The sequence below is a fragment of the Gavialis gangeticus genome, unplaced genomic scaffold (genome assembly GCF_001723915.1).
Source record: "Gavialis gangeticus isolate Ggan-Ray unplaced genomic scaffold, GavGan_comp1, whole genome shotgun sequence".
NCBI classification, from domain to species: Eukaryota; Metazoa; Chordata; order Crocodylia; family Gavialidae; genus Gavialis; species Gavialis gangeticus.
The window spans coordinates 9,044,328-9,061,873 of record NW_017728998.1 but is presented as its reverse complement, the minus strand read 5'-3'; the positions used below and the strand labels follow the sequence as shown (position 1 = coordinate 9,061,873).

General features: G+C 46.0%; 3 protein-coding genes across 3 annotated transcripts in view; all 3 read left to right on the top strand.

Moving 5' to 3' along the window:
- The first annotated feature begins 636 nt into the window (after positions 1-636).
- On the top strand, positions 637-5,666 carry LOC109289318 (arylamine N-acetyltransferase, pineal gland isozyme NAT-3-like). Its single transcript, XM_019505309.1, is given in 3 exon segments — positions 637-692; positions 3,796-3,926; positions 3,928-5,666. Coding segments are annotated over 2 exon segments (891 nt in total). The 5' UTR covers positions 637-692; positions 3,796-3,812; the 3' UTR covers positions 4,705-5,666.
- A 7,696-nt stretch (positions 5,667-13,362) lies between these two features.
- On the top strand, positions 13,363-16,316 carry LOC109289459 (arylamine N-acetyltransferase, pineal gland isozyme NAT-3-like). Its single transcript, XM_019505471.1, has 2 exons — positions 13,363-13,450; positions 14,918-16,316. Exon 2 carries the CDS (start codon positions 14,934-14,936, stop codon positions 15,807-15,809), a length of 876 nt encoding a protein of 291 aa, XP_019361016.1. The 5' UTR covers positions 13,363-13,450; positions 14,918-14,933; the 3' UTR covers positions 15,810-16,316.
- Positions 13,368-17,546, top strand: part of LOC109289460 (arylamine N-acetyltransferase, pineal gland isozyme NAT-10-like) — a 23,059-nt gene continuing 18,880 nt past the window's right edge. The window contains exon 1 of the mRNA XM_019505473.1: positions 13,368-13,450. The gene's annotated coding sequence lies outside the window, so the exon portion shown is untranslated. The remainder of the gene's footprint in view (positions 13,451-17,546) is intronic.

Here is a 17,546-nt window from a genome sequence, read left to right as displayed (position 1 = left end):
AGGATGTGGTCATATTTCCTTCTGGTTATGATGTTTGATATTTCACAGAAGAGAAAAAGGATGGGATGCTCTTCTGGGCCGTAATTTGTTACGTGGTGAGGTGTCTCTGGGCTCTGTGATGGTGTAAATTACCTTGAGTTCTGATTCCTTTTGACCAGGGGTGGGCAAAATGTGGCCCGCGAGCCAGATGTGGCCCACCAAGCCATTCTATCCAGCCCGCGGGGCCCCTAAAGAAATTAGAAAATTAATAGTCATCTGCCCTGGGCTGCCTGTTGTGTGGCCCTCGATGGCTTGCCAAAACTCAGTAAGTGGCCTTCCGCCCAAAATAATTGCCCACCCCTGCTTTTGACTCTAGACCGACATGGCTACAACTTGGATACCTAGCACGTGGACGATATTGAATTTTAGCCGATTTTTTAAAATGAAATCTCCACAATTTTACAAGGAAGAAGCAAACTTTACCATCTGAAACCTGAGATCCTGCTCCTCTCTTTGTTCAAGGTAATCCTACATGTAATCTCCACCTCCTCCTGGCTTTTAAAGTTTGTTACTGATTTGTGAGATGTGACAAAAGATGATGTGTCCCTGAAGAGGAGCAGAACTGGTTGCCTCTGCAACTGAGCCAACTTGTTTACCCTCCAAAAAGCAGAAGAGTGAAAAAGGATACACCTGCAGCTGAATTTATTTTACAGGTAAGACACTTAAAACCTGGAGTCTTTGTGGCTGAGCAGTTCATCAACAGGGAGCCAAATATATGGTGTGAACAAACCTTGCAGCAATTGACTGCATTGCATGAGAGTTGAAAGGGGAAGTTCAGGCAAGTCAGTATAAGAGAGAAGTGAGAACATAAGGCAGCTAGTCCACAAGCTTGCAGGAGATAACTTGAGAACTTGACCTGTCAGTGCTCCATGTAATAGAGGCTCCTGTTGCTGAAAGCTGGGCAAACATAGTAGGCGGTGCAGGCAGGTCGGCAGCTGAGACAGGGGCTGCATGCTGCAATAGGGAAGACCAAGCTGCTCATTAGACCTAAAGGTGAGCATCTGTATGGGCTAGTAAGTCACCTGACTCAGATAGGGCAGCATCCTGGGGTAGATAGAAAAGCCAAATGCCTTGGAGCAGAAAGGGGAGTGAGGGGGATCATTTTGCAGGGAATTGAGGTCTCCAGAGAGGGTGGCTGCACGAGAACCCCTTGCAGGCACCAAAGCACTCTGAAAGCAAAGCCATGATTTGTGGATTTGTGTTCACTAAATAAATATAAAGAGTAGACTGGACTCCTTTGGGGTAGGCTCCCAACTTTTTTTCCTTTTACAACATCAACATATGGCAGGCGAGCAGTCGGGAAGGGTACCCCGAGGGACTGGAGGAGGCAGGAGTCATGCATCTGCTGGAGGGTGCTACAGTGACTCTGGGCACAGGTCCTGTCACACCTCAGTACCGGATGGCAAATATTTATATGAATGAGTTTTGCAACGCTGAGGTACTTACAACTCATTTTTTCATAGGTTCTGAGCAGATCCTGTAAGTATATTGACCCTTTCAGCGTCTTTTATAATTGTAACCCTGTTGGCTGAAGAAAACTGGCTTTGGGGAATTGGCTAGAAGCAAAGACTCCAGACAACACAGCTGGAGACCCTTCTATCAGTCTCCTTTACTTTTCCTGAACATAAAATATAGCTCCTTTACTGAAGCCACAAGCAATACAGGCATTTTCTGATCCTCATAATGAGTGACTTCAGAGATTTTAGCAATCAGAACTCTTGGTAGAGGTGATATCTTTTATTACACCAACTCGATTGTTGCAAAAAAAATGTTATTTATTTGCAAGCTTTTGGGCACATGAGCCCTTCCTCGGGCACCTTTACAAAGATTGTAAAGATTGTCTCCCAGGTGGAAATGAAAATTCCTATTTTTCAGGAGACCTGAAAGGTAGTGTAAGATCTCCTGGTTGGAAAAGTTCATTTTATGCAAGGGGCAGAGAAAGGTTGGAGCAGCCTATTGACCTCACAGCTGTCTGATGGTAAGCAGGGCATTGAATGTTGCTTCTTTCTTGTTATGATGTTTCATACTTCACAGGAGGATGGGTGATGGAAGGCTTTCCCGGGCAAAGAATTTCTCTTGTGCTGAGGCTGCTCTATGAGCATGCAAATTTGGCTTGAGACCGAAGGCTGGAGCAGGGGTGTCAGTTTTCCAGATTTCAAGGTGTTGAATTTTGCTTCCTTCTTGTAAAATTATGAAGTTTTCAGTTCAAAGCGCCTAATTTTTATATCTTCCATGTTTCAGGGATACAGGTTGTAGCCGTGTTGGTCTGCAGGCAAAAGCAATCGGAACTCTTGGCAGAGGTGATATCTTTTATTAGAGAATTTATTAGGGAATTTTATACATTTGTTACTCTTGGCTTACATTCTGGGCATTTCCTTCCCTTTTAAATACGTCTATCTGATTTGATGTCAGTTTTAGAGCAATGGGAAAATCAAGGAGGAGAAACTTCTATTCTATTTCTATAATTTATTAACAGAGTTTCATACCATATCCACTTCTTACCTGGGCATTTAGGGAGAATGTTACGTTCAGATCCCTGAGAGTCCTGCTGGGTCAACAGTGACAGTGAATGACTGTAACAGTCATTCATTATATTGCACTCTGTATTGGCTGATATTTAGTGAGTCAAACTCTCTAGACCTTACATGAAAATATCCAAGTGTGTATACGTCTCAAACTCACTACAGGCCACTTGGTTCATTCCCACTAGCCACTGGCTTCCTTATGGTGTTACTCATCAAATACTGTAATTTTAAGCAGTTGCCTCTTGCTAAAGCTCTCTACCCAGATAGATGTTGGGCTAGTCAGCTAGCTTGCTCCCCTTGACTGGATCTTCAGCTACAGGTGGCTTGCTCATTTTTCATCCTTTCTGCAGTGGGAAGCTGGAGGTCCTCGTCTTTTTTGGGATTCTTGAAGTCTGGGTGATGAAGTTGGGAGCTTTCCTTAGCTCTGGGTGGACTGGGTTTCCAGGGGCTAGAGTTCCTACATCTTTCAGGAGCAACAGGGCAGATGGAGATAGCCATGCTCTTCTAGGTGAGCTTGTAAATCAGCCTTCTTCTCATAGATTGATTTTGAGGGACAGGATCTGCTGGCTTCCTCTGAAAACTGAATGGGGAATAGGAAGAGTTAGTGCATCTGAGCCTCCCAGCTCAACCTCGTGTTCTGCTATGGATGCCTGCTGTGGACATGGTCTACAGCTGGGAAATCAACCCGGATGATGATGATGGCTGGAAAAAACCCCCACTCCAGCCAGTTCCACCAAAGGGAGAGAAATGGAGATACAAAAGAGAAAAATCCCAGGGAGCTCTCAGCTGGTAGCACTGAGTCTAATCTGCTTCTAGTTCATGACGCCTACTGTTTCCTAGTCTCTTGGAGCCACAGCTCCTATCACTTGTAACACGAGAATGATCCTATTCCTATTTTTGCTCTCTCCTATTGAGATTGTAAGTCCTTCTGAGCAGGAAGTCTGTATTAAACGTATGCATGAAGTACTCGGCACAGTAGGGACCTCCAAACCGGACTGTAGAATGACAGCAGCAGCACCAAACTAACATTGACGCAGCTGGAGAATATACATTAGGGTTAATTCATTTTTAAGATTTATTCTCAATGTGGTAGGCTGTGCTAAGCTATTCAGGCACTTCACAGGGCCTGATTTTATAAGGGGCTTGCCAGTTGAATTAGGTAGTGAGCAAAGGAACCGTAACACAACGACTGGGGTGACATGCACTTAGAACATAACCATTTCTTTTCCAGCTTTTTTTGCAGGCACCATGAACATCCAGGAATATTTCACCAGAATTTCTTACAAAGGCCCCAGTGAAAACCTGGACTTGGAGACCTTAACTGCAATCCTCCAGCACCACATCCGGGCTGTGCCCTTTGAAAAACCTCAGCATCCACTGCGGGGAAACCATTGCGCTGGAGTTAGAGGCAGTGTATAACAAAATAGTGAGGAGGAATCGTGGTGGCTGGTGCTTGGAAAGTAACCAGCTGTTGTTCTGGGCTCTGAAAACACTGGGATTTAATGTCACTCTTTTGGGAGGAAAAGTGTACGACCCAGATGACAAGGCATATGCTGATCATCTGAATCACCTTCTGTTAAAAGTGGCCCTTGCTGACAAATCCTACATTATGGATGGCGGGTTTGGGGCAGTCTATCAAATGTGGGAGCCCATGGAGCTGATTTCTGGGAAAGACCAGCCTCAGACTCCTGGCACCTTTCGCTTTCTGGAAGAGAAGGGGACCTGGCACCTGGAGAAGAGAAAAAGGCTGGCATACTTTCCCAGCCATGGCCACTCGAAGGTTCATCTGCTGCAAACAAATGACTACAGTAAGGTTTACATCTTTACCCTTGAGCCACGAGAGATAGAAGATTTCAGGGCCTTGAATGTGGATGGCCAGACATCTCCAGATTTTGTGTTGGTACGAAAGTCCATCTGCAGCCTCCAGACTGCCAGCGGGATGCGGTCCTTAATTGGGTGGAGATATACTGAGATAAAATACAACTACAGGGAGAACATGGATCTGGTAGTAGCCACAATTCTTCCCGACGAAGAGGTGGAGAAGACACTGAAAGACAAATTCAATATTACTCTAGATAAGAAACTTCAACCAGTGAATAAAGGCAAGTCATCTGTATTTCACCACTTGGCCAGACTCTAATCCCACGGGGTAACATCGGACAGAATCTCTCTCAGCATCCGGTTGATTTCAAATCACCTAAGGCCTATGTTATCACTGTTCATCGTGGGTAATGAGAAGGATGGCACATAGTCATGCCACTGTAGGAAAGAAATGTTGATTCTCACAGCTCCACTTCCTTCCACACTTCTTCCTTTGCTCCAGATGTGTATACCAGTCACAATTTGCTTCCTACTTGGGCCAAGCTTGGCTGCACTGGCTGTTGCGCTGGGAACTGAAGGCAAGTCTTTGCCTATTCTCTGCTTCTCCTTCCATACAACTGCCCAAGGAATATCAATGCAGAAAGACGATGCAAGCCCCCGCTACGCTTGAATGATAGGGCACAGTGTTTCTTAAATCTGCTGGTTCCCACCTGTGGCTCTGCATCAACACATTGCGCATCAGGGATTTAGACCCAGCACATGGCCAAACTAAAACATTAATTTACTGCCACGTTTGCAGTCTGAAAAGCAGACAGCTAATGGGACGTTTATTGACCTGCTACTGAGTCTTGACACAGCCTCCAGGCTCTTCATGGCCTGAGCATGTAGGGACCAATTTTGATGGAAATGACAGCATTTATAAAAAATATAAATTAAGCCTGCTTTTTAAAACCATTTTCACTGATGGAATTAACTCAGATTTTCCCCGGTTAAAAGACAATTAATTTTCATTAGTCAATATATTTTTCAAAATTGTTTGTTTCGTGAGAAATATTTTAGGATTACCTGCCTTTTAAAATAAGATTGCTGCTCCATTGTTGCTGTGGTGGGTACATTTCATCTGAATCATCAGCCATTGTATATATTGCTTTTAAACTGGGGTCACTGTCTTGCAAAACCTCACTTGTGAACGGTCAATACATAAGTCAATGGAGTTACTTTCCTGTATAAGGAGAACCAATGTTTGCTGTTTTAATTGATCTGCCATTCAGAGATGTTACAAGTGAAAATCCAGGGAGTAAAATCGTTCTTTTTAATCAATTTAAAAAAGAACGTCCAGCTAAATCTTTGCACTAAAATCGACCAGAGTATCAGCTTTCTTTCACCTGGGACCTTTATCAGGAGACTCCTTCCCTTAAGGGGATATGAATCCCATAGCTAATAGGTATTATGCCTTATTACTACAGTCTGTGGTGTCATTTGAAAGACACAACTGACATATCAAGCTGTCGTCATTTTAATGTGGTTAAAGAAACAAATGTGAAATATTGCCTCTCGGCAGAATAATGTTTCCTCTCCTATGACCGGACCAAGAGCTTAGCTGTTCCAATAGGTTTGTCCCAAAGTCCAATTAGCAATGCCCCATTACACATAATATCCTAAGGGGATTAGTCAGGGGATCTCAAACAGTTCCTCCAGTAGATACAGATTTATCTCAATCCTTACAACATCTCTGCAGGAAGGGAAGTGCCGCTACTCCTAATTTACAGCTGGCACATTGAGGTGGAGAAAGACCAAAGTTCCCAGCACTCAAAGGCTCCCCACAAAGGTGGTACAGTCGTCTACCCTGGCGATCTTCAAAAAGCATCTTGATGCCCATCTTGCTGGGGTCATCTGGCGGTCTTTCCTGCCCAAGTGTAGGGGGCTGGACGTGACGATCTGTAAGGTCTCTTCCAGCCCCTAACATCTATGAAACTATGACAGGCATTTATGGTTCCATAGTGACTGCAGACAGGGCAATAGGAGCGGGATTACTTGTGCAGAACCACTGGATCCTTTGGTCACATTCCCAAACACAGGCCCAGGGAACCAGCCAAAAGTGCCTGACAGCGGTCCTATCTCAAGGAGCTCCTTGCTCCATCTGTCACGCTCACTGCAGCCTGTCGCCTGCTTTTTGCTTCACATGACTTCAGCAGGCAGAATCCTAAATCCTAAATTAAGTGGTTGCTAATTGCTGTCCCACAGTCCTTTCCATTTTATTTACCAGTAGGTCGTCTTCTACTCTTGGCCTGACAGAGAACAAATGTTCCCTCCCTGTTCAAAAGGCAATCAGGACTCACAGTAGAGATGATACCTTTTATTAGCCCAACATGATTTCTGCAAAAAATGTCTTTAGTTGCAAAAATCTTGTTGGTCTAATAAAAGATATCATCTCTACTACAAGTCCTGACTGCCTCTTCCTCTAGACCAATACGGCTTCAACCTGGATACCCCCCAGTTCATAAGTTCTGCCATGTGGTCAGGCTCTTACTTTTTGGGCTTGGACACTCCAGGAATCAATATGTTGGAATTTCATCTACGGTGTCCCCAGTTAATGTTTTGTCATGCTTGCTTGTTATGCCACAAGACCTCTTCTGAAGTCACAGAGCTTATTCTCCAGTGCGATGAAGTGAAGTTGTAGGACCCCCATCCTTAGTAACAGGCTCAGGAACCAGATCTAGAGCTATCGCTGATGTGAGGGCTGTGGACGTTGCAATCTGCAGGTCCCAGACACTTGAGGACACTGGTGTTCACCCCCACAAAACATCTGGTGACCCTGAGGGTACAGAGGGAAAAGAACAGAGCAGCAGATGTTCCTGGAGCACGTAGATGCATTCGTGATGTGCGCAAGGGTTGCTTAGGAGTGAAGAGAGTTTCTAAAGCAGGACAAGGAGAAAGAAGGGTATCTCTGTCACAAGGGAGTTGGCAGGAAAGGGATTTGATCTGATTCTGAAGCTGGCAGGATCTGCAAGAGTGCACCAAAGCACAATCGGTTCCCCAAACTGTTTCAAATTCAAGGCCCTCGGCACTGCTACTTCTTATCAGACACAGAACAGCTTGTGGTGCAAATCCCACTTCCTGAGCCTCCTAAATCATGTGTTAGGCTCTTGCTGTAGCAGTACACCTGAATGCTCTCGGCTGACCCTGGAGAGAAGTGTCTGCTCCCTGCAGCTGTAAGCCCTTGCTCAGGATTTTAATGCTAAATCCTTTTATGTTAAACTAAGTCTCTTCACCACCACCACCTTTGTTTGCCTACTTCAGGATGTTTGGGAAGCTCATATTTACCCACTTTTAGTGTGAAAACAGAACAGGCGGTGGACAGACAAATGAGACTATTTGATTTTGCTCAGAATGAAGTTTCATTTCCCTCTGTCTTGCCTACATTTACAGGCAAGGGACTTTGTCTGTCTCACATATAGCCCAGGAGCCAGTCTTAGCCTGTATTGCCCGGGTTTAAACCAAAGGTCTCAAATCCACAAGATCCCAGAAACCATAAACAGCACATGACTAAAATGGCCAGAGAGCCAACTTGTGTCTACTATGTGGTAAGCAATGAACAAGTGCAAGACTTAAGATTCAGGAGAGCAGCTGAAGTGGGCACAGCAAACCCTGCAGATCCATCACACAGAGATTTCCAAGCAGTTGATAGCTACATTGTCTTCAAACATACAAAGCCCTTCGGGCAAGAACCCACAAGCTCTACATAGAAACCTTTAAGATCTTTCCTAAAGGTCTCCTGGACCACGTGCTTCTGATGGTTGTCATTGGGAGCTAGCATCTCACGGGCTGCTCACATCCTGCGAATCTCTCTACCTCTGCCTCTCTACCCTTGGGGAGTTGCTTTCTCTTGTTCACATAGATCTTTTGCAGAACATAGCATGCAGTCATAATATAAACTTAGGTATTCATCTCCTGCCTTAAGTTGCCTACTAAGAGCCCACCATCTGACTACCCATCTCTCAAATGCATACTGCACTGTCAGACAGTGACAGGTCTTTGCTGTGTACCAAAAGTCCAGTGAAAAGCTACATTGCCCACAGCTAGAAAGAGCATGCAGGATCTCCCAACTTAAGAGGATACCATCCACAACAGCCATGCTGTTTGCCCTGCTGGGATACCAAACTTTCATAACAAGGGAAAACAGAGAAGAGCTCCTGAAAGTCTGAAATTGTGAACTTTTCTAAACCAACCTGCACTGACGGTAGGTAATCCATCACAGTGGTCAATGTGGAGCCAGACAGAGAGACCCCCATTCTTGTTATGACCTCTAAAACCCACATAAGTGAAATCAGAGAGCACTGTGCATGAAGAATCAGCAATAATCTAAGGATGGGCAAGTCCCGTTTCCTTTCGTGCATGATCAATGGTGCTCCAGCCCCTTAGTCAATCTGCCCACACCACATTTGTTCGCGACTGATCAATAGAAGTTGGTGGTGGTGATGAATCACGGCTGCAGCTGGGGATTCACCCAACTTCTAGCAAGTTTGCTTGCAGGAAGCTGACCTGACCAAACACAGCCTTTAAAACACAAGGGGAGGCAGGACAGGTCTCCCGATGAGCATATGGGCTGTCCTGACCTTTGTGGGTAGGCATATATGACGCCATTGCAAAGGATTCACTAGAACAGGGATCTGGTGTTGTAGCTCAACTAGGAGGAAGCCAAAGAAAGACCCAACATAATCATTTCCTTGAATAATCCCCTAGGCCACACTTTTCCCAGTCCAGGAGAGGAAGGAATGAGGGAATCCCATCAGGCCTGGCACCACGAGAACAACACTGCTGTGTGACAGATGCTAGAAATATAGATCCAGATGTTGTGTGCAGCCAAAATTACAAATGAAGCATGTACGTCTTTAGAGAGGCCAATGAATAGAAAGCATAAGAGAGTTCAGGCACCTTGAGAATGTACCTATGCCCAGCAACACCTATGTGGGTGAAGGCAATGCTCACAACTTGACTTTCAGGGGGTGTTCATGCAAGTATTCACCTCCTGTTTCCAGACGCTGAGGGGAACGTAAAGACAATCTGGCCCTTGAAGGATGCTGGGTTGAGCCCTGGAAAACAAAATGATCCAGTCTGAGTGCTCATGATGAGTGATATTCCCCCATTGGCAAGGCATGAGTCCAAGGGACTGAAACAAGGAGAGCTTTTCTGGGGAGAGAGGAAAGGGGGTTGATAAACTAGGGAAAGCCAAGCTAATGAAAGCAGCAACATTACAGGAGACTCCCACCTCCCTTGGGATCTTGGCAATAGTCCTGAGCCCTCCTCTCCCAGCTGTGGCTCTCTCAGCGCTCCCCACCTGCCCTGCCATTATACACTCCACTCCCACTTCATTGTCCAGGGTTGGAGGAGTGCACGTTTCGTGTGGGTCAATCTCTCAGCCCTCGTTGGAGCCCCTCATCAGGGTGGATATTCTGCAACTTCAGCCCAGCCTGTCGCCTCCCTCCCCGCTGCCCCTTTCTATCCCTACTCCTTCTCCAAACCTTGTCCAGGTAACTCTGATGTCGGTGGGAGTCCTTCCATGGATTCAAAGGGGGTTGTTTCAGGGCTTTAAAGAACCTGCCTTCCCTTCCAGTGCAAGGGGAAGAGCTGGATGCTTCTTACACCAACAACTTCGCTTTGGTTGCTTGTCTGTAGAAGCAGTACAAGGTGCTGGCTCCAAGGTCTGAGCCCACCGGCTTTGCAGGGTCCGCAGCCCTGATGCTCAGGTCATTAAAGAATGGGTTCAGGGGATGCATGTTGACCCCCCACCAGAGCTCCAGCATTGCAAACCCAGGGGTGATGGTGCTGCTCTCTGATCTCATTGTGTTGGGCCGTCCTTCTGCTCAGTGTGGTAGTCCTTCCAGGAGTGATTGGCCTATGTATAATGGTTAATGAGCCTGCTACAGAGCTGGCAAACAGGGATGTGTGTTTTATCTCCAGCAGGTCACCACAGACTTCCAGAACTACAAGACCCAGTTTCTATCCCTGGTCACATTGGCGAAGTCTGAATCGCCAGCTGGAAGTTGAAACCGTGCCATTTGGTCGGTGACAATGGTTGGTTTCAATCATGCATTTGTGGAAGGCACAAGACTTTGATTGCCAAAGAGATTGTTTGGGGTGGGGCAGGGATGTGGGACTGAATTTGTGGCTGTCCCCGCAATGCAACACTGGGATTGGAAGGGGGATATTTGGAATTAAACCTGTTTGGGCATTCAAATAGCATTGCAGGTCTTAGTGCTGTTTATACCCCTGGGAGAGCATCAGGTTACAGCAAGCTTCCCTTTTTGAACAATGCTTCTCCTGTGTCTTAATCTGGTTTGGTGTACAAGGTGAAACAGGAAGAAGAAAGGCATGGAAGCAGCAGTATAAGACAAATATCCAGGTGGCCAAACTCAGAGCTGAAGACTGCACAGTGAAGAAATGGAATAATTTATTTTCTATGTCTAGACTTCTGGTGTTACAACTGATTTTGGTTTGGTGGCGGCTTGGTGGTACATTAGCCTTTATTCTCAGCTTCCTGATTCAGTCAGATGCAGGCAACATTTCTGCAAATCCTATGTATCCACAGGATTTCTCTGAAGTAATTGCCTTCTTTGGCATTGGGAGTTAATCAGTGGGTTAACACAGTCTAATCGCAATTATGCTTTTGCACTTTTTGCATTCTCAGCCACTTGCAAACCTATTTTGAATGAATTACAGGGTTAGTCAGATTATTAGAGCCACATCCAGTTCATTTTGTTTTTTGTTTTTTCCCTTCTCTTCGTCAGACTCTGGGTACCGCGGTTTAAAATTCTCTCCTCCAGCATGTGTTCTTCCAACCCTCCTATTTCCTGTGAAATGTTAATGACCACTAGATCCCGCTATCACTTTATCTGGGGTTCAGCCATACGGAGCGATGAAATTTGCTTATGCTCAGGGTCTTTTAAAAACACATTATTAGTGGTCATAAATAATGTTCAGGTGCATGAATATAAAACTTGACAAAATAAGAAACCCAGCCTCCTGGCTTTACTTGACTCATCATCAGCATTGTTTTTTAGCCCGAGGTGATGTACATCATGCAAAACCTCAGGACACTAGAGCCATATTTTTAGGCCCCTGCGCAGTGGTTCGCAGGTGGAAGCGTTCGTACCGTGGCAGCCTGGTTGAGAATCGCTGCTATGGATGCCCAGGTTTTGTGAGCACTTACGATGCCTGTAAAAGCCAAACTTGCCTCCTGTCTCTCCAGGCTAAATTCTTCCTCATCGCCCTCATTATCTTGTTTCTAGATTGCTGCCATTCTCCCCTCCTCCGTGTTTCTCACACGACAGCCCTCAGTCCATGACATGCCCAACCCAGAACTGCTAAGATCCTTTTCCTCACCCAGGCGGTTCTGCTCACCCAAAGCCCTAAAAAAATAGGGAGCTTGCTGTGAACTCCTGGTAGGGAATGCCACCTTTGAACCACCACGTGGAGCGAAGGGGATTCTCCGTCAGCACCCGGTGGTGACCAAGAGGGACAGACAGAAGCAGGGCAAATTCCAGTTATGCCAAAGTCCTGGGCGTTTTAGTGATGACAGATGCAGGTCTCCTGTAGCAGGGATATTGCTGGGGTCCTGTCTGCAGCTTATTTCTGTCCTCAGACTGAGGTGTCACAACAGCAGAAGTGAGCTAAGTGTGTTCGGAAGCTGGGATGAATCGGCAAGCGGAGCAGCAGCGGTGCTGAGCTGGCTCTGAAGTGGTGGCTTGAGCGGGGAAGCAGCCACGGCTTTCCATCCCTACTTCCAGCCAGTCCTACAGCTGAACCTGTCTACAATGGACATCTCTACACTGTGGAGGCGGTTAAAAGCTACATGAGATACGTGAGGGACTTGATTCTTTCAAAAAATCCAATAAGTCTGGCTCCAGCCAGGACCAGCAACCTCTGACTTTCCAAAGCACCCCAAAGGGGTGGCATACAGGTGCACTTAATTCACTCCTGGCTGCCTGCTGGGTCATTGGCTTCCTCTCCAATTCAGCCCTGGGATGTGACCCGGCAAGAACAGAAGGCTCTGACCATAACACAGTGAAATGCGTCCGTGTGCTGCAGTGAAATGCATGAAATCCATGTGTTGGATTCAAGACAGTGATCATATGGTCTACTTACAAGCTGAAGCTGCCCGGAAGACTTTCAGGTATGCCAGGACGCTCCATCCCCTTGATGATACCCCGGCTTGAGCATGAGCATGATCCCCTGGGCCGATACGCTAGTGACTGATGGAAAGGAGAAAGAATCAATTGTGAGATCAGGTGAGGTTTGTGGGGTCCCCTTTTACACACAAACTCCTTTATTATCTCTGCTCATTAGATCAAACAATCACCATTTTAATGAATGTTGCTGATGGTCCTAAAATAGGAGGCGGCTCAGACATCACCGAGGACAGAAAATGAATGTACAAGCCCGTAGAAATATTGGAGACTTGTGAGGGAGTTAACAGTGATGCAGAGCAGGATGACCCATATGAGGTGGAAGGGAAAATTGCACGTCGTTATTATTGAATATTTCTGAACACCAGCTTGGTCCTTTACAGCTTTGCCGTCAGCCACGCCGGACTCGGCATTTTTTTGATCCGAAAAAAAAAATGGAAATTTTCCCAGATCAGTTTTTCTTGAGATTTCTGCCTTTACCAGCAGTTGTTGTGCATCTTGAATGAAATCATGTTTTTGGAGAGGTTTGAATTATAGTCAAATGTACAAGCAAAGAGAACTTTCCCATGCAGCTAGCCAGAAGGGATCAATCACATAAAAAATAAAGGCAGCTTGTGTCCTGACAACGATGACGCTTGTGCCCTTGTCAAATTAGCGCAGCTGAACTTTGCTAACTTGCCATAACTGAACTCCGCCCTCCCTGGGCTTTTGCCCATCTGTGACGTGACACAGCATGAAGTGTCTCTGAAGGGAAGCAGAGTTCGACCGTCTCTCCCCCCGCTCTGTTATACCAAGGACCAAAACCTAAGCCAGGTGGTTTCGTCCCAAAAAAGCAGGAGAGTGAAAATTGATACACCTGTGTTTGAACGTATTTGACAGGTAAGGTGCTTTTTAAGCCTCAGGTCTTTGTGACTGCTTGGCTCTTAACCAGCGAGTCAAATCTGCTGGGTAAATGCACATGCAGGAAATGGCTACGTTACGTGGGAGCTCAAAGTGAAAGTTCAGTCAATTCCAGCAATGCTTTTTTCTCCAGCCACGAGCTGCCTTTTCTTTTCACTCATCAGCTTAACTCTGAACACCATCTGACGTGTTCAGATGCCGCAGTGAAGGGTGCTGGGGAAATGCTCACAAATGACAGAGAAATTAGGAAAAAGAGGTGCTATGCTTGGATTCGATTGTTGCAAGCACTAAGTTTTCTCTGCTTGTATACAACAAAGTCATCGTTGTTCCCATAACTTTGAAGCAAAAGCGGCAACATTGCTATATTTTCCTTAGCAGGAAATGTTTTTTTCTGCTTTGACCAAAAGGGAAACAAAGGGAGGTGAAAGTAGGCTGACAACTGAGACAATGCATCCCTGTGTTGTTAAAGCCCTCCGGGGCTGGCAGCAGGCTGTGCCCTGGAAAACACAGCTCTTTTAGAAAGCAATCGAGTCTTCAATCCTGCAGAAGAAATTTGAAATCACTCACAGCTCCGGTACCACATAGCAAAGATTAGTACGTGGGCAGTTGGCAACACCGAACGTGACAGCTCCCTTTTCCATGCATTTCGTTTTCTGATACCGACTGCTTGTGTCTTAGTTGCGGGAATTGTATACTTTGTGTTGCTCTTGCTTTGCATTTTCCTTCTTTCCTTCCCTTTCTCTCAGATGATGGGCAAGACATCCCCCATTTTGCTGGACATTGATATCATAATCGTGTCTGGTTTGAATGCTTATACGCTAGGGGAAGTAACATTTAAACATAAATGAAAATTGAGGTGGCGATGCCTCTATTCTGCTTCTAGTATTTACTAGCAATATTTTATAACTACATGTTTACTGGACATATAGGGAGAATTTTAAGTTCAGATTGTCTACACTGCTTGGAGCCTGTGGGATCAATAATCTGCACTATAACAATCTTTTTGAATCTTATGCTCTGAGTTAATTGATTCAGACTCTTTGGAGCTCAGGTCTACCACTGCCCACTCCAGCTTGACCCCAAAGTAACTTTTTTGAGCCTCAGCTCACTTGTAAAATGGGAATAATTCTGCTCCACTCCTGGATTTTTTTCTATATAGGTTGTAAGCCCTTTTGAGAAGGACTTCTGTGTTACATGTATGCACAAAGCCCCCAGAACAGCTGGGAACCCAAGACACCACTGTAAAACAAATGTTTAAAAATAATGTTTGTGCAGTGGGAAAATATACTAATGGATTCATCCATTTCTAAGACTTATACTTACCAAGCTATTCTTTGGTCTTGGCTTCGCAAGGAGCGGCCTCGTTTTGAACAGGTAGTCAGGAAAGGAGCCCTGGTACAACAAACGTGGTGACAACCACCCTCAACATAATCAGTTCTTTTCTAGTCCTTTTGCAGGTACCATGAACATCCAGGAATATTTCACCAGAATTTCTTACAAAGGCCCCAGTGAAAACCTGGACTTGGAGACCTTAACTGCAATCCTCCAGCACCACATCCGGGCTGTGCCCTTTGAAAACCTCAGCATCCACAGCGGGGACACCGTTGAGCTGGAGTTAGAACAAGTTTATGACAAAATAGTGAGGAGGAAACGTGGTGGCTGGTGCCTAGAAAATAACCAGCTGTTATCCTGGGTTTTGAAAACACTGGGCTATAATCTCACTCTTTTAGGAGCAAAAGTGTTCAGCCCAGAAAATAATGCATATGCTGATGAAAATAATCATCTTCTTCTCAAAGTGGTCCAGGATGGGAAATCCTATATTGTGGATGGAGGCTTTGGCATGGTCTATCAAATGTGGGAGCCCATGGAGCTAATTTCTGGGAAAGACCAGCCCCAGACTCCTGGCATCTTTCGATTCCTGGAAGAAAAGGGGACCTGGTATCTGGAGAAGAGCAAAAGGAAGGCATACATTCCCAACCACAGTGACGCTAAGCCTGACCCTCTGCAAGCAAGTGACTGTAGGAAGATTTATGCTTTTACCCTTGAACCACGAGAAATAGAAGATTTCAGGGTTCAATGTGCGTATCTCCAGACATCCCCCAATTCTATTTTTGTAACAAAGTCCATCTGCAGCCTCCAGACCACTGACGGGATCCGGGCATTAATTGGGTGGAAATACACCGAGATAAAATTCAATTTCAAGCAGAACATGGACCTGGTAGAAACCACAATTCTTCCCAATGAAGAGATAGAGAAGACACTAAAAGTTAAATTCAATATAACTCTCGATAAGAAACTTCAACCAGTGAATGCAGGAGGCAGGTCGTCTATGTTTTAGAGTCTTGACCAGAATATAGTCCTGTGCTGGAATATCAAACTGAATCTCTCTTAGCATTCAATGAATTGGGAAAAAGAACACCTGGACTGCTGCTTTTTACCTTGCATATTGTAGAGGGTAGCATATAGCATATACAGGGTGACCATACTTCCCAGTCTGGCCGGGACAGTCCCTGATTTCATAGGCTGTCCTGGCCAGTTGGCTAAAATTGAAGCAAATTCCCATGTCGGATGGAGCAGGGTGGGCTGTGGGAGGGGACTGGGGCTTGGGCATCTGCGTGGGGCAAGCCAGGATGGCTGCCCGCTGCTGGCAGCCTTGCACTCTGCTTCTGCAGCCACTCCCGAGGCCTGGGCTGCACGTGGTGGCCCTGGGGAGCTGCTGGTGGCGGGGAGGAGGCGCCGTGTGGTGGTGAGGGCTGGTGGAGCCCAGGGGGTGCCCAAGAGGGGCCACTACTAGCCTCTGCATGGAGGGGATGGAGCCTGGATGTAGGACTCTGCACTATCCCACCCTGCCCTGCCCCAGCATCAGGGCTCCTGGGAGCCAGGGTCAGAGGTGGGAGGGACGGGATGGGACGGGGTGGGGGGGACAGACCCTCTCCCAGATTTCCTTCAAATTAATATGGTCACCCTAAGCATAAGGCACTGTGATTTGCAGACCTGTACTCCCCTCTCTTCTCTTCATCTTACTCCAGATAGGAATCCTCTCTTCCAGATCTCTGCCAGTAATAGATTGCTTCTCACTCACTGGGGCATAACGTACATACGCCCTAAAGGAGTGCTACATTTCTGCTTAAATATAATAGCTGGAGAACCAAGGGCATTCTGAGATTAGGGTGCAACAGTCTGTCCTGTTTTGCACATGCATAAAGATAAGGTTGTTCTCTCCATACACACAAAACACCTCACTTGGGACACGCTGTTGGAAGTATTTACATGCTGATGACATGCAACTATGAGATGGCCATGGTTACCACAACTTGAATTGGTGAGGGAAGTTTCTATTCTGCTTCTGGCTCCTCACGCAACCTCTGGGCTTTTGAGGATGTAGCCACGAAGGGGGACCTCTGAGGAAATGCAGAGGTATGGCTCACATATTTTTGCAACGGCTCTTATAGACCTCCATCTCTTCGCTATATTACTCATACTCTGAATGTCATTGGACTATAACAAATCTGTCTCCTGACTCCAAATCTGGCGACTGGTCTGGATTGCATGAGCAGGACTCACAGGCCAGGCACCTGACAGGCAGTAACGTAAATAGGATGGGGTGCTGATTTAGAGAGATGCAAGAATAGTGAGCAGCAAACAGAGTCTTTGTGATCCCACAGTCTGCTAATTGTCAAGTAAGACCAACAGTTCTCAAACGGGGTCTCACAAGATACTTTTAAGGGCAAAGTGCAATGTCTGTACTGTTAGGTATGCAAACATCTACATGACACGCAGCGACTGTGGGGGGTGAGCTCCTTTATTGAACCCACTGCATGGGTGGGGTAGACCTTTGAAAGCTTGCCTAAGTCTATCCCAACTATGCACTGGGTTCAATAATAGATATCAAACCCTCCCCCAAATCCTAGCCTCTTGCTTAATTCCTAGATTATTTTAGCTACAACATCACTCCAGCACTACAAATACCTGCACATGGTTCACAAGATAAAACCCAAGGATTTCAAATGGGAATCCATAGAGTCAAAAACATTCTGCCCTGCTGTGGTCTTTCTGAGCTCTTTGAAACAGAGGA